This window comes from Melampsora larici-populina, assembly GCF_000204055.1.
Source record: "Melampsora larici-populina 98AG31 unplaced genomic scaffold MELLAscaffold_85, whole genome shotgun sequence".
NCBI classification, from domain to species: domain Eukaryota; kingdom Fungi; phylum Basidiomycota; class Pucciniomycetes; order Pucciniales; family Melampsoraceae; genus Melampsora; species Melampsora laricis-populina.
Window position 1 is genome coordinate 135,954 of NW_006768849.1, and position 25,841 is coordinate 161,794.

General features: G+C 41.0%; 8 protein-coding genes across 8 annotated transcripts; 5 read left to right on the forward strand and 3 right to left on the reverse strand.

The window, feature by feature from the left end:
- Positions 1-36: 36 nt before the first annotated feature.
- MELLADRAFT_95609 (uncharacterized protein) lies at positions 37-624 on the reverse strand (the record flags this gene model as incomplete). Its single annotated transcript, XM_007418121.1, has 2 exons — positions 37-467; positions 552-624. 2 exons carry the CDS (start codon positions 622-624, stop codon positions 37-39), a joined length of 504 nt encoding a protein of 167 aa, XP_007418183.1.
- Positions 625-1,720: 1,096 nt separating this feature from the next.
- On the reverse strand, positions 1,721-4,907 carry MELLADRAFT_118517 (uncharacterized protein; the record flags this gene model as incomplete). Its single annotated transcript, XM_007418139.1, has 6 exons — positions 1,721-2,858; positions 2,933-2,988; positions 3,071-3,199; positions 3,281-3,470; positions 3,544-4,685; positions 4,770-4,907. 6 exons carry the CDS (start codon positions 4,828-4,830, stop codon positions 2,028-2,030), a joined length of 2,409 nt encoding a protein of 802 aa, XP_007418201.1.
- A 241-nt stretch (positions 4,908-5,148) lies between these two features.
- On the forward strand, positions 5,149-7,365 carry MELLADRAFT_118518 (uncharacterized protein; the record flags this gene model as incomplete). The annotated part of the gene is made up of 4 exons (XM_007418133.1): positions 5,149-5,376; positions 5,453-5,544; positions 5,652-5,896; positions 5,962-7,365. 4 exons carry the CDS (start codon positions 5,200-5,202, stop codon positions 7,011-7,013), a joined length of 1,566 nt encoding a protein of 521 aa, XP_007418195.1.
- A 1,570-nt stretch (positions 7,366-8,935) lies between these two features.
- MELLADRAFT_40798 (uncharacterized protein) lies at positions 8,936-10,468 on the forward strand (the record flags this gene model as incomplete). The annotated part of the gene is made up of 8 exons (XM_007418109.1): positions 8,936-9,164; positions 9,307-9,320; positions 9,411-9,610; positions 9,656-9,704; positions 9,790-9,875; positions 9,974-10,103; positions 10,169-10,271; positions 10,347-10,468. The coding sequence occupies 8 exons, from the start codon at positions 8,936-8,938 to the stop codon at positions 10,466-10,468; spliced, it is 933 nt and encodes a 310-aa protein (XP_007418171.1).
- A 1,446-nt stretch (positions 10,469-11,914) lies between these two features.
- On the forward strand, positions 11,915-12,772 carry MELLADRAFT_113470 (uncharacterized protein; the record flags this gene model as incomplete). The annotated part of the gene is made up of 4 exons (XM_007418134.1): positions 11,915-12,218; positions 12,287-12,469; positions 12,572-12,634; positions 12,723-12,772. 4 exons carry the CDS (start codon positions 11,915-11,917, stop codon positions 12,770-12,772), a joined length of 600 nt encoding a protein of 199 aa, XP_007418196.1.
- A 3,056-nt stretch (positions 12,773-15,828) lies between these two features.
- Positions 15,829-16,523, forward strand: MELLADRAFT_113471 (uncharacterized protein; the record flags this gene model as incomplete). Its single annotated transcript, XM_007418135.1, has 2 exons — positions 15,829-16,041; positions 16,194-16,523. 2 exons carry the CDS (start codon positions 15,829-15,831, stop codon positions 16,521-16,523), a joined length of 543 nt encoding a protein of 180 aa, XP_007418197.1.
- A 3,509-nt stretch (positions 16,524-20,032) lies between these two features.
- MELLADRAFT_113472 (uncharacterized protein) lies at positions 20,033-20,453 on the forward strand (the record flags this gene model as incomplete). The annotated part of the gene is made up of 2 exons (XM_007418136.1): positions 20,033-20,151; positions 20,213-20,453. 2 exons carry the CDS (start codon positions 20,033-20,035, stop codon positions 20,451-20,453), a joined length of 360 nt encoding a protein of 119 aa, XP_007418198.1.
- Positions 20,454-24,579: 4,126 nt separating this feature from the next.
- MELLADRAFT_95613 (uncharacterized protein) lies at positions 24,580-25,111 on the reverse strand (the record flags this gene model as incomplete). The annotated part of the gene is made up of 3 exons (XM_007418122.1): positions 24,580-24,731; positions 24,910-24,962; positions 25,050-25,111. The coding sequence occupies 3 exons, from the start codon at positions 25,109-25,111 to the stop codon at positions 24,580-24,582; spliced, it is 267 nt and encodes an 88-aa protein (XP_007418184.1).
- Positions 25,112-25,841: the final 730 nt, after the last annotated feature.

Consider the following 25,841-nt stretch of genomic DNA (forward strand, 5'->3'; position numbering starts at 1 on the left):
CCAAACAAAAGATCTACAAAACCAAGTTACAAACTTCTAGCTGATTAATTCTTTTGGCCATCTTTCTACATACATCCTTCTAATCCAACCATCCTTAGGAAAGCTTTTATCCCATTGATTATGTAAATGAATACTAAAGACACCCTTCAAGCGTTCCTCAACTTGATCCCAACGTTCCTTACTCCATTTCCATCTAGACTCTTCTTGAAGGCTAGCAAACGGATCAGGTAATCTATCTCTCAATGTACAACTCCTACCATCTGTTAAACAGAATGGTAAGACTTTAAATGGAGTGACACCAGATGAAATTAAAGATCTGTATACTTTATAGTATAAGTGTTGGCCCCAATCTGTTGAAGCTGGTCTGGGTGGAGTTCCTTGTGACATTTGGTTCATCATTTCACATAGGTAAGGTGATTGTTGTTGAAAATGCATGATGTGGCCATTAAGTGGTTCATAAGGTTTATCTACATCACAAGACCATTCCATCAATCAGTGCATGTTAAGAAACGTGGTGATTGTTTTTTAGGAATCCTGAGACTTTGACTTACCATAACAATCCCACATGACTACCCACTCATGTTCTCCTAATACATTTAAATCTTTTAAAACCAAATTATCCATATCTACCCAAAACCCACCAAATTTCCATAAAACCAAAACTCTGATCAGATCACCATCTAACCAAGCACGTTTATCGAAAGTGGAATTCAAGATCGGATGAGATTCCATAGGCGTTTGATGTGTTAGTTGATTTAGATCGATGACTTTCAAAGTTAATTGAGATGAATGTTTTGATAAGAATGGAGCCAGTAGAGGATCATTCAAGAGTGATTTACTCGAAGGGTTTGTCCATAAGATCAACTGAGATCGAAGTTTGGTAGGATCAGATGAAAGGCTTGAGAAATCTTGAGTAGATAATAATGATTGTAAGGTGATGATCTGTCGTTCGGTGATAGGCGAAAGGTCTGAACGCCAATAGAGATGATAGAATTTAGTTTGATCTGATCCAAGGATCATGGATTCCAATGGTTTTGATGGTAAGCTTTTGCCAAACCTATAACAATCATCATGATGAGGTAAATGGAAACCAGGTGAGATTGAAAGTATCTTGGATGTCAAACCTAGTGTTCCTAATGTTAAATTATACTTGGGTGAAGATGGAAATGATTCGGTGTTGGGTTCGTAAGTATGATTTAAATAGTTTGATGAAAAACATTGGGTTGAGAGTTGAGCTGGATTAGGTGGTAATAGTTCAGATATCCAACCTTTTTTATAAAATGCTATTTCGATATGAGTCTCGATCATTGATTTAAAGAAAATGATTGATATGATGATGATGAGTAGGACGTATTTTAATCGATAGATGATCGAAAGAATGTTTGAGATTGAGATTCCATTTTTGAGATCTGATGATGAAGATGATCGATGATAAGTATCGTCTATTGAAAGACGAGAATAAGGTATTGATGTTGAATTAGCCATCAATGGCCGTCGACGATGAACTTCTGCCAGATTTGATTCAATCAAAATGTAAAATTAAAGTTGAACAGTCGAACTTCAAGATGGATAACAGCCACTCTCAACTCTGTCAACAATTCGTCAAGTCACTTTGTACAAAATCAGTTTTACAAAATACATTTTCATCTCAAATCACTTCAATCTCACCTCTTCAAATTATTCAAGAGTCAACTTCCTTTGTGACGAATTCCATTTCCTTACTTTCATCATAAACATCTCTTCATCATTTGATTTCATCTCCAATTCTTTTAGTACACACCTCAACAATAAAGTATTGTATAAAAAAAGAATTTGCCAGTTACAAAAGAAAAAGAAACGAAACACCAATCATGATCTACTCCTACACACTTCATAAAGAAAAAAATAAAGAATAATAGATATTCTTTGAATTTGAATCTGGAAAAGATGACATTCGATTCAGAAGGAAAATTCATGAAAAATCCAAATCAAATCAACATGCTTTCAAGCCATTCTCAACTCGTTTCTTTCTTTTTTCCTTCTTTCTTTCATAATTCAATCAATGGTCCTACTTCTTCTTGTCTATTGGGTTGCATATCTCCATGCATTTCCCATTCATGTGTCCATCTAGGTTCAGTATTAGGAACACTAGGAAAACTAGGTGTAGTGATAGGTATGGATGCATGAACTTCTTCTACCGGATAGGTTGATACTTCAGGTCGAAAGTCTGGAGGAATACTCCATGGATTCTGTGAATCTCTTGGTCGTTCAACTGAGACTGGTAACATTCCTGATGGTTCTCCATGAGTCATCGATGGTGATGTTGAGATCGGTTGACTTCCTGGTTCAGACAAGTACGTCGAACCCGGTACCACACTCCTCAGTTCTTGATGTTGAGGGTCATAATGACTTATAGCTGGCTGATTTATCCAAGATGATTCATTGGTCACATGATACGATGATGTAGATGATTCGGGGTTCAGCTTGGCAGGCTCCGAGTTGGTAGCAAAACTTTGAGGGTTATGACTGAATTGGGCAGTAGCAGGATTATATGGCGTGTGTTCAACTGGTGCGAGAGACCCATGAGGTAGGGGAGACGGTCGCATGTCAACGGGCGAGGTTGAAGTGGGACCATTGGGATAAGCTTGATGAGGAGCACTCAAGTCATTTCCAAGCGAAGCTTGTGGATGATAAGGACTATTGAAGTTATATCCACTATCACCTTCAGATGAAGGCACATTCGGATGCATCTGTCGAGCTTCGGATGCATGAGGCTGATAACCGGCATGCAGGTAAGATTGATGAGGGCCGTTGGGAACTTCACGATTCGTTAAGGTGGGGTTATTTGAAGGAGGTTGCATAGATGGAGTGAAGTTGGGCTGAAAAGTGAAGTCAAAAAGGCTGCTTAGCGTGATACTTTCGGGTGAGCTGAAACAACAAGCTTCTCACTGACTTGTAGGTGATAAGGCGCGATTTGGGATGGATTGTAGGAAGGCTGGGGAGCATAAGCTTGTTTTTTGAAAGGAAAAGATTCCATCATCAATGCTAGCCTTGAGCCGATGCATTCATACAAATCGGGCGAGACGCTCACCTGACCGGGAGTGATCTACCGTACCAGAACTCATAGAAGATTGCGTGCGATACATGATCTGCTCGCTCAGTAGGCGATCATAGGTTCTGACTGCTCCTGATAATTTGTCGTTCATCTCTCTCAGCAATTCTACCAAGACAAGAATCAATCAAGCAAATGATGAAAACTTCAGCTGTTTGGAAGAGCAAATTGATTTATTGAAAGACGCACGCATCTTGCGGTCCGCGTTTTCAATACCACGCATCATAAGAGGTCGAATTGCTTCAGCCTGGGCATGCGATTGCCTCAGGCTTGGATTAGAAGGATTGAGTGAACCGGCTTGAAGAGCCGAGTCGACATCGGTGGAAAAATTGTACAACACATTTGTTTGCTCTGATGTGAGCTCATAAGAGGGTAGCGGCTAAATATTTTCATATCATCAGCTCATTCAATGTTGACTGAGAGATCAAGGTACTTTGAAACGCGCAACACACCGGCTTGGGAGGTAACCGACGACTGCCTTCGCTAGGAGATGCGGGAAAAGGTGCACTGGGCTGATGGGCAGACGAGTTCTCAACATCCCTAAGACTGGCTGCAATGGCCGCAGCCAGAGCTGGATCATCATCTCCTTCTGTCGTTGACATCTCCGGAGGCTTAGAAGGGCCTTGAGCAAATGTCGGTGCTGGGGTGTGCTCGGGCAAAGATCGAGAGATGAAAGGAGCACGTTGAGGGGGGTTCAATTCTTGGAGTGATAAGGCAATAGCGCGTTCGAGATCGTCTTCTTCGCGATTCGAGAGCTGAAGCTGATTAGGTGTAGAGTGAGTATAGCGATGTGTTGAACGACCAGCAGCACCAGCATGAAAGGTGGCACTGCGATGATGAGAGCCTGGCATAGAGAGCTTTGAGGGTGAAGAGGACTGATTTTCACCCGAGAAACTGTTCCTTCGACCAACTACATGTCCTGTTTTTGAGGCTGAGGCATTTCCAGCGCTGAGAGTACGATCACATCCGTCACAAATTCGTACAGGTTCGGTGACACCAAAATGAGCCAGGGCTCGTCTCTTGCTACTACACTGAGCATCAAACACTCCGCCACAATTCCGACAATGATGCTTTCGATTGGTGAAGCTGAAAGGTGTCCGACAACGTTCACAAACATCGCTATCCCGCCACTCGGGAGCCGACATGGAGTCGACCATCGCAGCTGTAGCTGAAGGATCCCGTGGAGGAAACTCTATTCCTAGCGAACTCAATCGTTTATAGTTGTGAACAAGCTCGGAATGTGAAAGGAAAGAAACTGCTTCGAATGCTAAAGCCCAATTCTGAAATTCTTTTTTAAGCTTCTCTCGTACCTCACGATTTGAAGATGGATTGGTTAAAATCTGAGCACATTCTTCACTAAAATCACGAGCACCAATCTCTTTTAGAAATGCATCACCACCATTCTTGATACAAATATCGATGACAGTAGTAGCCAAGAGTTGAACGTTGGGATTGGAATGAGTGAGCCTTTTCCTTAATGATTTGACGGCATGAGAAGCGGGTACGGCAGATGACCGGATGAGATCGGAGAGAGCCAATGAATCTGTGATAGGTGGTGGAGCGGAAGAAGGTAGATTCGAAGAGGTACAAGCCTCTGAGAGAAGTTATGAAGATCATAGACAAACAGTGGGAGGTCAATCCATGATCAACCAGTAGATATTAGTCAAGAAAGACTTACCTAAAACACGATCAAACTCAGTCACAGGAGCACTAGATCCCCACCACCATGAACCTGACATGTTGAAAAGAATTCAAAAGGTAAAGTTCGAAAGATTTGAAGTTGATATTCAAAGGATGATGAATGACTGAATGTTTGATGATGGATGTTTGATTGTCAAGGATGTTGTTGTTGAAGTTGAAGTTGATGATGACGAGTTTGTGTGAGAGCCATATCCAAGCTTGAATGCTGTGTACGTATCTGTATGTAAACAGTACCTATGTACATGTCTCGAACTACATGTAATGACCCAAAAACCTAACCACACTACGCTAAAAACTGATTTAAGTCTGTTCGAAAGTTAAATCCGGTCAAGAGTGCGAGTGGTCATGGTGTGAAGGTCGATGACTTGCTGAGCAGTTTGTTGACCATCTGTCAGCAGCACCACTCCATGGATACACCACTTCCTTCAGATCTTCAAAGCCTAATCATTAGCATTCTTGCTTCTTTAGATCATATCGAATCTCATCTGATACCTTCTATTGTTTCATCAACTACTTCAGAAGATTTCGATACTCAAGCTTCATTTGGCCGTGATGAATTTACATACCTCGATCGGAAATTAGATGTCAGTCTAATCTCTCGAGTATCAACCCAAGCTAGCTGATTTTCCGTACTGATCAATTGTACTCTTCTTTTCAAAGGACGCCGAAGTTTTGGGTGATGAATGTGAAGATGACAATCAATGCGCTCAAGCTCTTGATAAGATTCGAGAATTGAGAGAGCGTAGTGCGCGGTGGGTGATCAGAACCAAGTGACGATGTGATGGGTGAATTTATCAATGATCTTACGAAAACAAACTTCATCCATTTTGATCGCAACGGTTTACCACGAGCCTTTCAGTCTGAGGATTAAACTTCGAACCACCTCACTCGAAACCAAGAGAAAGATTGCGTCCAGTTCATTGATCAATTCACGTTCCGAACTCTTGAAGCAATCTACAGTCACCAAACAAGACCGTTCAAGATCGTCGAATCCGGATGAAGCTCTCATGTCAGCATCAACTGATGTAGCTGAATCATTGAAGAGTACATTGAATTTGATGAAACAGGAGCTTGACCGATCAGTGTTATCAACTCAAATGCTTGGTAAGTAGTAAAAGATGTAGAACCTTCCGACTGCTGACTGAAATTTGTTGTGATCTTTCTTAAAGAGCAACAGACTAAGACCTTGAACCTCACCTCGAATCAATATATCACTTTTTCCGACTTACTGACCACCTCTCGACAGCTTATCACTTCCATTCAGAGGGCTGATGTTCTCGACCGACTCATCTTGGGCGCTGCTCTAGCGTTTTTTATGCTTGTCTGTCTCTACATCCTCAAGAAACGTATCCTGGACCGTGGCTTATCGCTCATCAGTACCGTCTCGCGCATCAAGCCAGTTCTCATCAAGTCCACCCCAGACCATCTCTCATCCCCCGACGAAGTCGTCAATGGAGTTAGCGATGCGGTCTATGATGCCATCGCTGGGGTAACCTTAACTTCCGCAGCGGCTCTTCCCATGTTTACGCCTATGCCTGCCTCACCTAAAGCTCAGAAGAGTGAGCACGCCAAAGCGGATATTATATTCGAGCCTGTGAAAGAAGCCAACTCTCGAGACTCGTCAAGTGTAGACGAGCTTGATCCCAAACCGGTCATCCCCGACACGCATCTTGCGCCTCCCTCAAAAGCAGATCAGCAGCCGGTCGCACATCCGGAACCGAAGCTGAATTCCCACATGTGTTCTGCTCCTGGACCTGATGAACAAACGGCTTCTGCGTGCTCTGCTGACTTCCGACAGGGAGAGACAGCCTCGGCGGGCTCTGGTGACCACAACTTAGACGAAGGCTCTGTCGATTTCCAGGAAGAAGAAGCAGCCTCGACCGACTCTGGTGACAGCAACTTGGACGGAGGCTCTGTCGACTTCCAAGAAGAAGAGATAGCCTCAACATGTTCTGGTGATAACAACCTCGATTCTGGCTCTGCTTTTTGTGCTATGCGACCTGACGAACAAGAAACTCCGACGGACTTGCCTGACTCTGACACCGAAGAAGCAGCCTCGACATGCTCCTTTGACTCAAAAGGAGATGCAGAGTCCACTTGTTCAGCCACATCCATACCACCTTTTGAGGCCTCCAAATCGTCTTCAAACCCAAACGATGTTCTAGCCCCGCCACTGACAGACGAGGATGATGACCCTCTGGGTGATCACGATGAACTATAGTGGACGGGTTTGCCTACGATGAACAAAGTCCTATATACATGTTATCCTATCCAATACCTTGTTGATCCTATTCCCGTTCTTATTCGCATCGAGGTGACTTGAATCAAACCGCCTTGTTATGACTATGCAATACTGTAACCTGTATTTGTCCACTTTTATATTCTTTAACAAACATATCTTCTATCCACCAGTACACTGTACAGTGTAGGCCTTAGCATTTTCAGATATTGGGCTGAAAGGGGTGATAAATTGTTGTTACCAAATTTACAACCTATATTCCACCACCTGACATTCCTAGAGTAAAATCTGGATCAATATACTAATCAGTTGCGCTTGTACGCTCACGCACATCACAACTCGGCTTACTGAAATATCAAAATATGGCCAAGTGGAGCTCAAAGTCCCCTTTTCTGCAATTTGAATGGGAACAAACTTCATGCTCAGCAATCAATCCCACCCCTTGATCTGCGCGTGAATTGGGGGACACGCATACCTCATGAGGATAACACCAAGCACGAAGTGTTATAGCCCGTGTAGAGCCTATGTACCGTCTGCCTTGAGTCTTGACTTTGCATTGTGCTCACGGAGATTTTTTGCAAGTCCTGAATGCGCTTGCGAGGAACCAAACAGCGAGCCTCACATTGCGGATTATCACATAAGTGATTTGCTCGGATGTCTACCTAGGTATCAATTCATAGTCACATGCGTAGTGTCGATGAAAATCAATTTCCTGTGAAAGTGATTTCACGGTATGTCTGAGAATCGAGATAGACATTCAGGGTTGCAACATGTGATGTGTCCAATGTTTCCCCCTTTGCCGCAACTCGATAGGCATTCACATTGTTGATATGAACCAACTGTTTGCCTATCTGCTATCTTAAGGTTTGAGAAGGTTGAGTACTACCCTTCCTTTTGTTTATCTCACATCATCTATAATTCTACACGCAGAAGTTTTCTTCCACTTGTCTCATCCTTGAGGTTCATCTACATACTTTTACACCAACAAACCGTAGAGAGCTTGTGCAGATCAACTCTTTAAACAAGAAAGCACCAGGGAGAATGGAAAATAAAAACCTAGCTAATAGAGCACATGGGTGAGTGACTAGAAACATGAAATGTAAAATGATTGACTGGTGTTTATTGGCGAATGGTCCTGACTCCTCGGGCTCTTGCTGATGATTACTTGATGAGAACAGTCAAAGATTACCAAATAGTGAATAGTTTTTACGTAACATGATCACATAAATAGAAAAGATAAACAGTTCCATTGGTCACAACATCTTAATCTAATCATAACAGAAACAAGAGGGAATCGTTGAGGCTTTCGTATGAAGCTATCAAAGTTTTGAAAATGACGACCTATATATAAACGGGGGATGATCCAGTAAAGGTTGATGGTCAAATTTGGTCGATGGGTTAACATCGACTGCAAGCAGCAAAAGACCAGGCGTCAAGTATAATCAGTGTTCCGCTTGTCTCCACTTTGCTCCTGTCAAGTAGCCGTCAACTCACTATTCTCATAAGTTTTTTATAATGGGAGTGATTCGTGATCATTTGTATTTTAACCTTATCATCCTTCCTCCTTTTCAACTCCACCCCACTCAGTCTTCTCCTGGCCCCCAATCAACTTTTCAGACTTCCCCCCTGTTCATACTTCATTTGTCTTCATTGGTCATATAGATGGATTCAGGCCACCACCTCGACTACTGAACTCTCATCATCTCGAAAACATCTCTCCGTACAACTTTGCCATTCCCATACAACTATCACCAGTAGTAGAGCCTTAAAGTACGTTGGAATTCCCCTTCATCTTTTAGACTTTCTCGAATGGAAAGACAGCGATCTTATTCAAGAGTTGGTAATTCTGATTTGAATTGTTGACCTGCGCCACCCGGTTCAGTTCTGTGAGAGCTAAGATCGCCATGAAAACAACTCATGTGCCAGCTTCGCCAGCCGGCTCCAGTGCGTTACAGCGCAAAATTCAACCCGCTAATCTGCTGTTGGGCGCGGGAGTGTCGATGTTCGAGATCACCACTTTGGGGCAGCCTCTTGAAGTGCTCAAAACTCATTTGGCTGCGCACCGAGATTGTCGATTGCGAGACGCGATTTCTCAAGTGTGGTCACGAGGAGGCTTCAAAGGTTTCTATCAAGGTACAAAATCAATCATATCTTTGATACCCGGAGGGGTAGTTATGCGTCCCAGATAAACTACTCAGGTTAAACAGCCGTCGTGATATGAGTCAACCAGTTGATTTAAGCATTTTGTACCTGTGAATGAATTTGGATTTGATAGGCTTGATACCCTGGGTTCGTCAAAATTCATATCATTCTCTCACTAAGGAATTTTATGCAGAGGAATTATGATTGATTTTCTTATACTTGGTCAATGAATTTCAGGCGTGGATCGAGGCAAGCTCTGCAGGCGCCATCCTCATATTTACCGCTGCAGAACTCGAATCCCTTTCGGTTCGGCAATTCAATCTTTCACCTGCGAGCGCTGGGCTGATCGGCGGATGTGGAGGTGGCATAGCCCAAGCCTATCTGACTATGGGCGTTAGTACAACAATGAAAGTAGGTAACTCCCTCTCCCATCTCATGTAAAGTCTGTTCAAATTGAGGAATTTGTGGTTGGTAGACCGCAGAGATAACTCGTGCCAGTATGCCGAATGGGAGTCCCGCCAAAGGAACAATGTCTCTCTTCCTCGAGATCTTCAAAAAGGCAAGGACATCTTCCAAATCCTATTGATTTATTTTGCTCATATCATGACTTGAGCAGGACGGAATCCGAGGCATAAACAAAGGGGTGCACGCCGTTGCGCTTCGGCAATGTACACTTCGGCAATGTACAAATTGGGGATCACGGTATGTATTAGATATTGCTGCCACTTCTTTCTTCATTTAGATACACCATGCCTGAATTTCCGGGGTTCTAAGCTCATCAGTTTCGCTTACGTCCACAGGATGGGTTTTGCACGTCTAGCTGAAGATGGGATCCGCAGTCTACGCGGTAGACCCGCCGAATCATCATTGAGTGCTTCAGAAAAACTAATCAGTAGCAGCATTGGAGGAGCCTTGGGTTGTTGGAATCATGTGAGTATCCTTTTCCATGTTACGTGCTATAATTATCAGGTACTGATCGCATCTAGTCGTTCCAGCCAATCGAAGTAGTGCGGGTAGAGATGCAATCGATGGCTCAACCCCGTCCCGGACGGCCAGCTAAACTTACAATTCTGAACACAATGGGATTCATTTATCGAGGTGAGATTCTTTCTGATATTCTAAAACAAAAGCTAGGCACATTTCCCAATGGATTATGATATCTCTGTTCCGCAGAGAACGGGGTTCGAGGTCTGTTCAAGGGCGTTTTACCTCGCTTAGGTCTCAGCGTTTGGCGGACAGTGTGCTTTGTGTCCGTTGTTGATTTTGCAAAGGCATGGTGGCGAGGTAGTACTTGAACATGACGCTCTTCCGCACTGTTTCAAAGGGATGACAAGACAATCAGGCAACTACTTTATTTCACTCAATAGAAGCCCTTGGCAATTTAAGATATGCACAACGTATATATTTTTTTCACTATGGTAGCTACTTAATAAAAATGATTCTGATTGAATAAAGACATGATATATCCAAATCGCTACAGCCTAACATGGATGGCCGTTGTGAGGGATTTGAACAAGACAAATCACAATGAATCTGAGACTTGCTAAAATGCAGTCACTGTAACCTCAGTTGGTGCTCCATACTATACCTAGACCAGAGTTCACATCATTCTTGAATTGACTGAATCATCAGATCCTTGAATCAACAAGCACTTCAGGCTGAAGAGAATCTACATGATATAATTTTTCGTTGAGAAGTCTAACTAATGATCCAATATTTCCTCGGCCTCGAATTCTGACAGCTTCGAATAATCAGATAGAGAAAAGATCTCTTACCTCCAGCATAATCAACAACAACAAATATGGGTATTGAAGAAGGAGCCGGTATATACCTCGGGCAGGCAAAGTTGAGTGACACAATATGATTGGATCTCTCGGAAGTGTTTGATGTGGCATCTCCTGTGCTGGATTTATCAGAGACTCATCAATATTTCTTCTCACAATTTATAATATTGCATCAATTCCAACTCGTGATTTGGGGGGAATTGGAGCTAACAACACAGGACGAAGATTTTCGGTGCTATCCAAGAATCTTTTGATTTGTGGATCAGCATTGCAAGGAGCTTCCTGTGGCATAATTTGCATGATCCTTCATTTAATTCACTTAATAATAGCTAGAAGGGTCCACGCAGGAAGCCTTGAAGCAGAGGTTTCGCGATAGGGCGGGAGCCTCAGAGGAGAAGCCTCGAACTTAAAGCACGCGTTATGAAATGCCTCGTGTATTCATTATCTTATATTGCCATTATCAAGCTGAACGACGAGACGTCAAATCACATCTACATGGACGTTCCGCAAGGCTATGAAGGGTGCAATAGCCTGGTTTTCTTTCATTGAGGCTCATACTATCCTGGCCACGCTTCATCAACGCACTTTTTCTCCACCAGGGCGAGTGATTAAGAAGCGTCAAAGTGAAACGCTGAAGACCCTTATGAGACCCTCTCACCTTCAACTCATACAGACTGGAAAGCGTCTGGTTCTGTTCTGTTCGCTTAGCGTTAGCGTTCTGTGGGGGCACTACAAGAAGGACCTTGCCATATTCAAAAGAGTAAAGAGCCTCAAACCATCGCTCTCTCACTGCAGTATTTCGTTTATCTTGTTTATAGCCTTTCTTTGTCGTACAAACACTCACCTGTCTCCATTTGGTGGACGATTCGTCGTGTTCAAACACTCATCACTGACATCACCTCATTTTGTATACATAAGAGCTTCGTGAAAACTTAGTAGATCAATCTCCAAGTCACGATGTTTAGAATTCATACCAGCACCATTGTCTTGCTTTTCCTCGCTCTATCCCTGTGCTCATCTCCGATCACCTCCGCTCAAAGCACCAAGCCAACAGCCGTCAGCGACTCAACCACGGCGACTTGCAAGGCGCAATGGCAGCGCCAAGCCGATTACTCTGGTAAACCGATTCCTAAACATCCATCCAGAGTTCAAGTGACTAATCTTCATTCTCTCCATCTCATGATGAAACTATCAGATTGTATAGATTTGAATGGCGTGTACAACGCTTGTACCTCATGCCAAATTGGCACTGAAACCCAGGGTGAGCTGTCGGCGCTTTGTGTCGCTTGAAAATGAAAGATGCAATCTTACACCTTCTTTCTTTTTTAGAAGCCACACGTGTATATGCTTCCAAATGCCGATTTTTGCCCGGTGTTCTCAAAAATCCAACTAAAAGATCATCCGGCCACAAGAGAGCCGTGGAACCGAGCAAAGAAAATGGTGTTCAACCCTGTGACTGGTTTCAACTGGAGACCGATGCGGCAGGCAATTTTGTACCCAAAGGCAAGATTTGTGAGTGACATGGACGGCAACCTGCATCATACAATTTATCGTGAACTTTGATTCAATGACTGATTCCATCTTGAATCCTTTGATCTGCGACGAAATTTGAAGCCTGTCATCAAACATCCCCCACGTTTGCGGCCTATGAATGCGAGAAGCTAGTCTCCCCGCCAGGTGAGTTTCAGGCTATTAATCACCAGAGCCGTCATAGCAATGTTGCCTAATGCATCAACCTTGTTGGGTTTTCAATTGGTTCTCGTAGTTTGCAAAGGCTGTACACAGCCAATCACCACCGCGAAGAAGAATGTGTAGTCTTGTTCCTACTAATTTTTTATTTTGTCGGTTCCTGTAAATGAAAGTTGTGTAGCCCGGTTTGCGAAAATGTCATGGAAAGATTATTCTCCTCAGCGTTCTTTAGTTGACATGGGATATCTGTACTTGATTCTGTGCAAGTACTTGGAAGTTTGCATGTTTTTTGAGCCCAAACTTACACCAGCGGCTACTCAGAGCCATACTCTATGTTATGAGACTCGCACATGGACACTCTTACGAGCCTGACTGAGTCAGCTTCTCCTAGCCATCCACATCCACACGCGTCCATCAAGTCTGTGTGTGGTTTACACTGTTGTAGATATTCAGCTTGTACTAAAAAGTTTTTTGGCATATTTTGCTTCATCTGACCGTTGGGGAACCATGTCCAAAAGGTTTAAAATTTTGATTTCAAATTTGCTTCCGTGACAGGTCGTGAGTGAACTGTCATAATGGCCTCTCTATTCATTTTGACATTTCTGGGATAGAAGCTCATACAGTGGGATTCCTTTTTAAGCATTGCCTTTACAAGCATATTTTTTGATAAGCATCAAAAATGATGTGACCATTTTTGGTGGGCAGTAAATTCGGATTTATAAGCATTTTAAGCATATGCTTCAGGTTTTGACTGATATGCTTGTATAATTTCATGTGAAGCATGAAAAAAGAAGCATAACATGATTTTTTCACGTGTTTATGCTTCTATGTGATGCAAGAAAGGAGAAGAAAGGTAGGTGAAGTGGAGTAAATTAGGCTGCATTGAGTAGAAAAGCCAAGATCAATTGAAAAACTGTCTGTCAATTTTTGCTTCTAGGTTTCTGTAGTACATATTTTTCAATAGTTGCAAGTGCCAAGCATGACATTCAAGCATAGCATAATTTTGAGCACGTTTTATGCTCCTATAGGCTATTAGGTCTGTTCCGATAAGAAGCATTTTTTATATTAGCATGGGATTTGGTGCAACCATCACCATGCTTATAAAGGAATCTCACTGTAGTGACAGGTTGAGTGACCTGTCATAATGGCCTCTCTATTCATTTTGACAGTTCATTGATAGAAGCCCATAGTGACAGGTACCTGTCACAGCAAGCAAAATCAATTGGCTCACAGAAAAAAAACCCTCGTGGTCTTCCTCTCTTCCCTCCTCCCTCCGTTTTCCTGTTTTTCCCTTTGTCCATCAGGTAGCTTGGGTGGTGTTATCCCCGGTTTCTTTGGTCCGGTTTGAATCAATTCCACGTATGTCAGTCTTTCCTTTCCCCATATTCATGACTCCTTTTCACTAATTGATCCAATGTACTTTCCAACCATCATTCAGATGCCCATCACCCACAGCCCCAAAGTCAAGCTTGTGGTTGTATGGATGGTTCTTTGGGGACTGACCTTTTGAGAGATTGTGAAGACTCTTGGTATCCAGTTGTTCCTTGCCTCAGTCTGACAATGGTACAGCCTGTACTTGGCCACTTGAGCAGTGGTTGTCAACCCAATGGACCACATGGATCAAGGCCCAGCAATGTCTATAGGTCCAGAAGAATGTCAGTTTGTCCTTGAGGCCCTTGAACTTGACCCCATGCTCTACCTAGATGAGCTTCAGTCAAAAATCTTTGAGCATTTTGGACTTGAAGTCACGACTATGACTCTATCAAATGAGCTCTGTCACCGTTTGGCTTGGACCCGCAAGGAAGCTCAAACGGTCCATCTGAGTCAATCCATGGCGGTGCGGGAGCGTATATACAGGCAATTCAAGAGATAGACCCTTGATGTTTAGTGTTCACCAGTAGGCAATTTCCTTTCATGAACATGACCTATCCGTATCTGACTTGTTTCCTTTTGCCTAGATGAAACTGCTATAACCAAACAACGTTTGCATCACGATTATGCTCATGCCCCCATTGGGCAACAAACCTCCAGTCTCCCTCGCCCCACTACAGCCACTTGTTGGTCTGTCTTACCCGCAATATCAACAGACAGTGTGGTGGTGTGCAAGATTCAGTCGGGAGGATACTCCAGGATTAATTTTGAGGAGTATCTTGAGCATGGACTGGTAAGCACTTTGCGTGCATATTTTTGTCTCCTGATACAACACATTGATGCCAATCTGTTTTTCAATTGCTCCAGTTACCGGCTATGAATCCGTGGCCAGCCTGGAACATTGTCCTCTTGATGAACAACGTACCAATTCACCACAACGGTTGTGTGGCTGAGCTCTGCGAGGCTTGAGGTGTGCATTTGGTATACCTCCCGGCTTACCTCCCGGACCTCAACCCTATTGAGAAAGTGTTCTCCATCCTCAAGGCACGTTTGAGAAGGTCTAGAGTACTTCACAATGCCTTAGATGACGATGAGGAAATTGCATTGATTTTTCAAACTTGTATGACCTTGTACATGGCAACTCTTGGTGAAGGACTTTTTTGCAGTTGGGGGTATATGTAGACTTTTAGATTGTTGTGTTGGTCTTTTTGCAAATGGTTTGCTCCTTGCCTGAGGCACAAAATGCAAGGCTAGTCCATGACACAAGTAACTTTGTGTAGAGAGTATGACAGAAAGGGAAATAGATGTGAGAAGGTAGTGCCAGAAGAGTCATGTCAAATGACTCTGGGCACTTCAGCGCACTGACGGAAAAGAGTCGTCACTGTATACAAAGGAGATGACTCTAGCTCTGCGCTGCCCCAGATTCCCTCACACTCTGAAAGGATTCCATCTAGTAAATCCCATCATACTATCTATCTTTTCAAATCCTTATTATTATCAATAAAACTTATCAATTACAGCATCAAATTATTAACTAACAATTATTTATAAACTAATTAATTGCAGCATCAAACTATTAACCAAAAATCATTTCAATTCCTAGAAAACTAAAAATCCCAAAAAATCATAATCATAAATAAACACTTATCTAATTATCTATTCCCTTTCACCACTCAGTTATTACTCGCCATTTAACTAGTTTCTTTAATTCCTCTATCCACCTATTTAAAAATTCCAAGAGTCATTATTGTTGGTTCAAAATCGTCCTACTGCCCAAGGTGAAATAGCTAGAATCGACACAAGCAGTACATATGATAAATAACGGACAAAGAAACAAGACAGCAGCATCAAGAGCAATCAGAGCTAGTATAAGAGTGCAAGGTTTAGACACAGATGAAGAACAAATGGTAGAAATGAACAACATCAACAATCAAGAAGCAAGCCCATTGGGAGTAAGATTGACGGGAACCTTGACAGAAGAAGGCCAAGTACTGAACTATGAAGATATCAACAGAGTAGAACCAGTAAATTCCCTAACCAATACAGCTCAAACCCTATCTGCAAACCAAAAGTCACTGGCAAACCACCACAAACCTACATTGGACATGTTCCATTACCATTTCCATCAGTTGTAATACCAAATACGCAAGTTTGAATTCCTAAAGAAAGCACTCAGAACTCTTCTTCAGATGTAGATGAATTCCCAAACAAATTCTTAGATGCAGGTTCATCGTCAGACGGCAAGGAAGAGAACTCAAACGGTGATAACGTCTCAGAAAACCCGGAGGAAGAACTTACCTCAAGACAAGAACAGAAGAAGCAAAGACACTCCTCACCTTCCTTAGGATCTTCAAACAGCAGAGGAGAAAGTAGTGAAGATACAGACAATTCCTCTTCAACTTCAGAATCAGACTCAGAAAGTAGCAATGAAAGTTCAGAGTTGGAAGACAAATCAGACAATTCGGGAAAGAAGTCAAAGAAAGGTAAGAACAATTTGAGTTTATGAAAAAGAAACTATCAGGAACTTCAAAATACTATAGTACCTCTCTTCCAAACCTTCCATACCTCAGTCTTCTTCCACACAACACTCTCATTCCTTTACCTCTTTCCAACAACCCTTTCATTCCTTTTTTAAATTTCTTTCTTCATTCCTTCACACCCAATAAAAGAACCCCTTCCTGTATTCATTCAAACACTCCCAAATCCTATACAATCAAAAGACCTTGGGTCCCAAAGGTAGAGCGCCCCGTTAAACGGGAAGAGAGGTTTATGAAAACTCTGCCTACATGGCCAGCCTACAAGGCACAGATGATCAAATACCTGCAAAGAGCGCAGAAGATGAAATACCTGCAAGACAGTAAGAGGTCCACCGGCGTTAATAATCTACAAAAATTATATACATCAGAGTCGGAAATAACATTTAAAGAACACAAACAAAATTGCTGAAACTCTGTTTGATTGATTACAGATTGAAAACAAAAAAGAAAGCTGCAACTGAGAAAAGAACTAGCGAATGCAAAAAGCCAGATTAAGAAACTCAAAAAGATGGCAAAGGTAGAACCATCCAAATTAAGCAAGAGCAAGAAGAAGACTTCTTCAAAGAAAAGAAAAAGAGAAAAAGAAGTAAGACAAAAGGAATTCAAGTAGAAATAGGTGTTGAACCAAATTCCAGTCTAATCAAGCCTGCCTCGCAGTGTAGAAAAAAACGCGCAGCGCCAGGCGCTGCCGTTTAACTACCTGGATAGTCAAAACCACGTGCGCAGTGTCTTTTGCTCCGAATTTGGTGTCAGGGTTTTTTTCAACTACACTCCCAGCTACTGGAGCTGGGTCAGCCAACATTCCACTATTGTCAACCACACACTATTCATTAAACCACATCACTCAATACTCATCGATTTATTCAATCCAAAACCCTTCCAAAATCGACACCCCTTTAGTCTCTCACTCCATTGACTACAGTACGTTAAACTCCACAGCTTCAAGAGTTAAATGATATCAATAAGAAGATTGGGAAGTTTCAAGATTGCATCAACACCCAATTCGCAACAAAACACACCAAAATCTCGGTATATTTCGTTGCGTTGCAACCCTACCAAAACGAAACCAACCGCAATTGACAAACCGCAATTCAAAACGCAATCAAATCAAAACCAAAATTTATTTTGGATTTTGCTTGTCCAAAAGCTTTCCAGCGTAATGTCATCCGTTCTGGTATTCTTTGACTATCTTCTAAGGTATGACAAAGCAAGACTGTACACAATGATTTATTGAGTGCAGCAAGAAAGACTAGCAAGGACTAGCAGGAATAGATGCTCCATGAAAGCACTACATATGGAGTGTCATAACCTCATACATAGTTAAGATTGATGATTGAGTTGGAAAAACACCAGATCGCTGGGTGTTTGTTTGTTGATAAAAAAGATGCTTTGGATTCATTCCGAGAGTCTTCTAGCAATAGAGATATGTAGATCAAGAGATGTACAACTCATGATGCATCTGATTCCTGAACCAATCAAATTGGCACGCTCGTAGAATGACAAGAATGACAGATATAAGACTTTTGATGGAATTTGATCAGAGTATTGATCGACATGAAAAGCATAGTTCAAGAAGTGATGGTGGTTGAGATAGGTAAGGAAACCATTCAACTTCATCAGTTTTTGAGTCTAGGTGAATCTATTGAGTTGAGAAACTAGTTACAATTCTGGCGCTTCAAAAACAAAAAATTGGATCAACGATAGAACAATTCAGTCGTGTTTTTGGCTATATGAACTTGTTTTGGTCTTGTCTTCCGTCTTTGGCTTCTGAACAATGAATACTCTTGATGCTGTCATTTAACAAAGGTCATTGTAGTACATGGCAGACCACCCAGTGCAGATGGGAAAGGACATTCCTCTCGCCTCTCACAAACTTGCAACCATCCAAAATATGTTTTGTTTCGTTGCAAGTTGCGGTTCACCTGGTCTGGTTTTGTTTTGGTTGAACCAAAACTACGTGTTCCACCATAATTTTTTGGTGCGAGAGCACCACAATCATATTTTGGTTGCGTTTAGGCCCTTAAATCGCACCGAAATCACAATGCAACTGAAATATGTTGCGGTGCGGTTTGGGTGTTAATTGCATTGAGTTGATTGTATGTTCAAACAATTAGTCAGAGATAGAGTTAGTTTCTTTACTTCTTCCAGAAAAGAAATCGTAGAAAACCTCACTTGAACTGATTCTATCTCTCCATTTTTCACATCAAACAAAACTCAAGGGATAAAAAGTCAGATGGAATCAAAATTTCATTAAACAATTTCAGAATCCAAAAACCTTCAAGTGCAATAGTAGAGTAACAAACCTCTCTCCCTCAAAAAAAGAAAACTGCAAAAAACAGTTTCTTCAACCTGAAAAGAATTTCTGATTGACCTTTATTTTTACCAAAACAAATGGATGATTTAACTTGAACAGACAATCAATTCTAAATTTTGTTACACAAGAACCTGATACAGATTAAAGGATTCATATCTTTTATAAACGTGAAAAATCAGTAGGCATTAAACCCATAAGAAAGTAAGGAAATCATTCCTTCAAGATGCACCTTTCAACAACAGATTCATCAAGTAAACTTTGTATCAATTCTTTTTTATTTCTTGTATTTTTATTCTATCTGGGTTCATCGGTGTATCAGGCAAATGTAAAATCAAAACTGCTATCTTGATCTATGCAAAATTAACAGTTTTAATGGCACAACACTTCACTTTAGAAGAATTTAAGAAGCAGAATCATTAGTCTTTGCATTTTCAATCAAATTGTTTTTTGGTTCAATGAATAGTAACTGTATATTCTTGATGATCATTAATATATCTATCAAATAATCTTGAACTTGATCAAGTTCTTGATCTTTAATCAATATAAACTTGTGGGTGGATTAATAACATTTGCTTGGATCTTTTTAACTCAATCCTTTCTTGATCAAGCTTCTTGTAAAACCATTGTAGTGATTTCTTACCATGCTAAATGAGCTGAACTTTAGCATGTAGTTCACCTGGTAACTTTCTATCATTTAGATAAGCTTGACAAAATACTAATTGATCACAGTCTTTGTACTACAAACCACATGTGCACTTTCTTTTTTTCTATTTATTCAAAGTAGTTGTGAAGAGGAAAAAACGATTTTTTCACCTGAAATGCTGCAAAACAGTGCGGAAAAAAACTACGCTTTCAACTACTGAATCCACGGAGAATCCTGCCTCCGCTTGCATTGAAGCTACCCATTTTGCCTGCCACCAAAAAAAGTTACACTGCCAATTTCAGTGTTTTCAGTGCTGCGCAGCACTGCGAGCCAGGCTTGGTTCAATCCAACTACAACCTTATTGGAGGAAGCAGATGAAGAAATTCCACTCTTCAGTCCCCTTGACAGTTTTCGATCAGAGATTCGCCTTAGCCAAAAATGAAGAATACAAAAAACAACACCACTTGTCCTCTTTGAAAACCTCCAAGAATAAAGGTTTAGACGCACCTTCAGAATTCAAGATGACTTACGGTGAATGGACAGAAAACATCAGTCTGTTTAAACAATACTTGATAATGCACAATCAACACGGCGTGGCCGGGAGGATAAGTTACCACATTAAAAACATTAAACAAGTAAAGTAAGCAAAACATTTAAGTCAACACAGATAACAAAGAGGCTGAAAGTAATGATCAAATTAGACGTGCAACAGAGTGTTGGATGACAGCTCTACAATATGACATCTTATGCAGAAGACACATCTTTGTTGAAAGAGAAGAAAAAGAGCCAATAAAGGACATTGGAACCTTTATGAAGAAATATGAAGACAAGGCAAAAAACAAGTCCTTAAACTTTGGCAAGGCAAACAGAGGAGAAACTAATCCATATGCAAAAGGTGGAAAATCCGAGTTTAAACACCCAGAAACAGGTCAACGAATGTAGGTAAAAGACTTAGAAATAACTTAAAGAAACAACATACTGATGTAGTCACCTGAGAAAACAGAGACCAACTGTCAGCAACAGTCGCACAATCGGGGTCAAAAGACATCAACTATCTCTTTCAAAAGAGGAGAAGAGCACCTAGACCACCCAGAGGAATGCAACATGGTATCAACCCGTATACACCTACGCCACACAAAAACCCGTATAACAGCATGTTCCAATCAGTACAACACAGCCCACCAGCCCTCCATTTTGGTTTCCAGTCTCAAAACCATATGAACAATCTGGGGTACGCAAGCACAAGTGCAAGCAGCCAACAGAGTACATCAGTCCCAATGAGGCAAAATAACAGAGGAACGAGAGGAACACGGAGAGGAGGAAGAGGTGGGGCAAATAAGCCACAAGAAGAATTTTACGTGAGAGCATGTATCACCAAATGCTTTCTTGGAAGTGAACCTACCACAAAAAGACACACCCCACAGGTTTTCTCATATATACTCTAACTTAACACAAGTCCAAATCTACCGCAGGGCTCTCTTAACCTTGCAAGCTTGGTGCCCTGGGGAGGGACTTGCGACTAATCACATACTTTTGGTGGTCAAGCAGGAACCCAAACCCCCATTCAGCTTTACAGCTGCCTATCTTTTGTAGTTTGGATGCTACGAATTTTCTGAGGAGACCAAAATCTTCTGGAGAATGAAATGTACACCTTTGATCTTTGACCACAGCTGCTGGATCAAATGGCAGTCCTCTTGCATTGAAAGAGGATTGTGTTTGATTATAACTTTTGTTTCAAAAATACAGTCACTGCCACCAACCAAATTTCAAATTCCAAAAACATCTGTTCTTTTTTGTGGATGCTCAGAAAAAAGTTAAAGGAATTCTGAATAGACAGATGTGTTGGGACTTTCTTGAAGTATCTCCAGTTACAAATCAAACAGGGGTTGATTGAGTGGAAGTGGGACTTTTTGAGGTGGTGACAAAGTCTCCACGCCAAACTCAAATTTAAGCAGTCCTGCTCGACCACCAGGGAAGCCCAATTAGTCCTAAGTCCCTCACCAGACACCCAAGCTCGTGAGGAAGAAGTTTCTGACTGTGGGACTTAGTTAAGTTAGATATATACCACCCACTTTGGTAAAAAAAAGTCGCATTAATAATTTAAGGCTGTTGCTATTTGCAGCCCACATGAAATCCATGTAGGCGCTGCCAAAACAGCGCTTACATGAAGGTTTCCCACGAAAAAGCGCCTACATTTATGATGTAGGCGCTTTTTCCTTTTTCAAATGACGCCTACAGGCTGAAAAACCAATGTAGGCGTCATTTGTGTACGCCTACATTCTAAAAATAAGATGTAGGCGCTATTTTCAAGTGCCTACATTCTAAAAATAAAATGTAGGCACTTTTTTTGAGCGCCTACATTGTTTTTTCCATGTAGGTGCTTAAGTTAGTTATAAGGGTCTTATACACGTGTGAATGCAAATCTATAAGGGTGCTGGTAATAATATATAAGGGTGTTGGTATTAAATTTCAAGGGTGGTGAGATTAATTATAAGGGTGGTGAGATCAATTATAAGGGTGGTGAGATTAATTATAAGGGTGTTGGTATTAAATGATAAGGGTATTAAATGTAAGAGTGTGCATTTGATTATAAAATTATAAGGGTCTTTTAATTAATTATAAGGGTGTTGGAATTAAATCATAAGGGTGTTGGAATTAAATTATAAGGGTGTTGGTATTAAATTATAAGGGTGTTGGTATTAACATATGTAGGCGCACAAAAAATACGCCTACAGTCAAAAAAAAGATGTAGGCACATTTTCGTGACGCCTACACAATGTAGGCACTTCAAATTTACGTCTACATTTCATTTTTAGAATGTAGGCGTACACAAATGACGCCTACATTGGTTTTTCAGCCTGTAGGCGTCATTTGAAAAAGGAAAAAGCGCCTACATCATAAATGTAGGCGCTTTTTCGTGGGAAACCTTCATGTAGGCGCTGTTTTGGCAGCGCCTACATGGATTTTGTGTGGGCTGCAAATAGCAAGGGCCTAATTTAATGTGACTCTTACATCACAGTGAGAAATTTTCTCATTGTGTGTGTATATGTAAAATCACATAACACTTTGTTCTTTGGGAACATTCGGTAAAAGGTATGTAGAAGGTATGTGATCACTATTCAGCGTGATCAATCACAATAGCACTTTGTGCCCCCTGTTAAAGGAGGTCATCGACTTCAATGATGGTCAAACCAGTGGAATTTCCCTCCCCTCAACGCCACAACATCATTCACTTTTTGACTTAAACATTCAAACTAAAGAGACTCAGGCAATTTTTCGATGTGATTTGTTTTTCAATATCATTGAACCTTTTGTGTATCAATGATCATCAATTGCATCAGAAATAAAACATCTTCAATAATGACAAATTTAAATCAAACTAGCACATCAGTGGCGGGCACCGCTTTCAACATCTCAAATTATGTGGATGGCATGAGTGTCTTCCATGCGATACAATACAAATTATGATTGGGCTTGTATAGACTCTTCAAAAGATCACTTCAACATAATTCATATGAATCAGCAAATGTTGAGCTTCATGAATAACTTCACTGGCTGGTGAACTATTTGGTTTGATAAATCTCAATATGAATAAGTGACTTTAGAATCCACACATGTCAGACATAGGGACAACTTTGCAAGTGATCTGCTGGAGTATACAAATGTCAAATTTGAATATGTTCTTTTTGTCAAGATATATCATTTATTTCAATCACGACAAACACATACCTCACCAAAACCATACAGTCACCGATACAATATGATCACCAATACAAATTCACCGATACAAAACCTCAAACCTAATTACAATTTAGCTGTATCATCATTGTATCACTCAACTTAGTTCATACTGATCGCCACTTCGCGCACACCTCTTTTTCCTCATCAGTCCACTGAGGAAAATTAGGCGTGTGAGTTCTTTTCTCTAACATTATATTCAATTCATTCATATCAACCTTATTCATCAATTGTTCTTGTTTCTGTTATCTCCTTTTGTATAGATTGAATCTTGTCCCTCTCACCTTTAATAGGTGTGTAGTATTGTTGTCCTTGGTGTTCAGAACCAGAAGGACTTAGCCCGTTTACTGGCTTTTACCAGGTCTGTTGTTTAAGTTATGATCAATGAAATTATCAGTCCACTGAGGAAAATTAGGCGTATTGAATCTTGTCCCTCTCACCTTTAATAGGTGTGTAGTATTGTTGTCCTTGGTGTTCAGAACCAGAAGGACTTAGCCCGTTTACTGGCTTTTACCAGGTCTGTTGTTTAAGTTATGATCAATGAAATTATCAGTCCACTGAGGAAAATTAGGCGTATTGAATCTTGTCCCTCTCACCTTTAATAGGTGTGTAGTATTGTTGTCCTTGGTGTTCAGAACCAGAAGGACTTAGCCCGTTTACTGGCTTTTACCAGGTGTGTAGTATTGTTGTCCTTGGTGTTCAGAACCAGAAGGACTTAGCCCGTTTACTGGCTTTTACCAGGTGTCGAGTTCCTTGGATTCTCTCACTTTTCTGTTCATACACAGTGTAAGGAAATCAGATTTGAATTCACTTTAGCATGCATGATGGAGTAATGCTGCATTGAAAGCCTTCAAGAACATTTTTTTTCCAAATATTGTGACCCTCATCTTTGACAAACAATTTACAGGTAGAATCAGGTCAACATAGTCAATAAGTATGAAGAACACAGATTCCAATGGATCTCTTTGCCTGGCACCTTCAAAACACCTCAGCTTGACAATTCATCTGTTGAAACCCCGAATTGATGATCCCCAGTATAAACTTTCCAATTGTCAGTTCAAAGAAGTCATAAACTGACCACAGACCCGGTGTATTAAGATTAAAATGCATTGAGTGAAGCTAATTCATCTCCTACTAAGTTGAGAGTTGTTTCATATTTTGTTGATACTCTTCTGCATGCTTGTGTATATATAGTTCAATCAAGTCAGAAACACAAGGTTTGAATTGATGATAAAGCGAGTTATATTGAGAGACTTTTGCAAATGATGAGTCAACAAACTGTGATTGAGTAATAGAATCCTGCAGATAAGCTCTGTTGAGTTAATTTGAATCAAAAGGATTGAACGTTGAAGACATGAAACGCTTTGAATTGAATGTTTTCAGATCTATCTTCTAAGAATTTCATCAAAATTTTCAAGTTATCTTTGTTTGAAACATATTTATTCATCACATTATAATTTGACCTGTCGAAGCGGATTTTGCCTAATTACCCAATCAATTGTCATACTGTAACGTAATTTGTTGATTGGATCAGAGAAGAATGTATTGCAAAGAACTGGATTAAAAAGAGCCAAAGTGGATTAGTTAAGTAAGTAGAGAAACAAAAATTGATTGTTGTCTTCAAGAAAGGCTGAGACCATTGGTTTATGACGTGTTCAACACGCTTTGCAACTTGAAATTGCATCACAAGCCATTCCCAAAGTGGTTTGCTCACTATATTGAGGAGGATCATATAATCTGATCCAAAACCAAACTGATAAGCTTCAAGTAGACCAATATAGAATATAGTGATAGACAAACCAATCTGAATAGAGTAAAATTTTAGCCATGACTTCATGCCTCAACATTTCTTTCAGAAGCATTCCAGTGTTCAAAGCTATCTCCGGGTTCTCATATCTGTAGACAGTGTGAGTCTATTCTCAGAGTTTCTTACTTTACGGTAAGAATTCTATATGTATTTATTAGTATTTCATCTTACTTACTAATCACCTGAATACATATTTCAGAGCTCTTAACTTAGAGTTTCTAAGTTATGTAACTCTCTCTCAACCTTGGCCTATAATCATGGCTGAGGTTGAGGTTCATTGGGGGAGCCCGGGCAAGGGATCGGCTGACTTTTGCGTCACGGTTTAATTTGCCACTGACGTCAACGCCGATCTCTCACCCAGCTGGGTGGGTGGGTGGAAATTGAATTCTTTCTGACCCATGAGGTTGGATTGTCTATGACTAGTTCAGCTGAGCGGTATAAACTACTTGAGGGGGGTGAGTTTGGCACCAGTGGAGTCTGGGATGCGCAAACTTTTCCCCTCTCTAGCGGGCTATGTGTATTGCTTGCTGTATGGGTTTATACCTAAGTCGCTGGAAACTCAGTCATGGAACTAGGCCTTAAGCTGTTCTTTAGTTAAGACTGGCAATCCATTCTCAGAGTTTCTTACGTAACAGTAAGAATTCTATATGTATTTATTAGTATGTCATCTTACTTACTAATCACCTGAATACATATTTCAGAGTTCTCAACTTAGAGTTTCTAAGTTATGTAACTCTCTGTCAACCTTGGCCTATAATCATGGCTGAGGTTGAGCAACCCTGGGC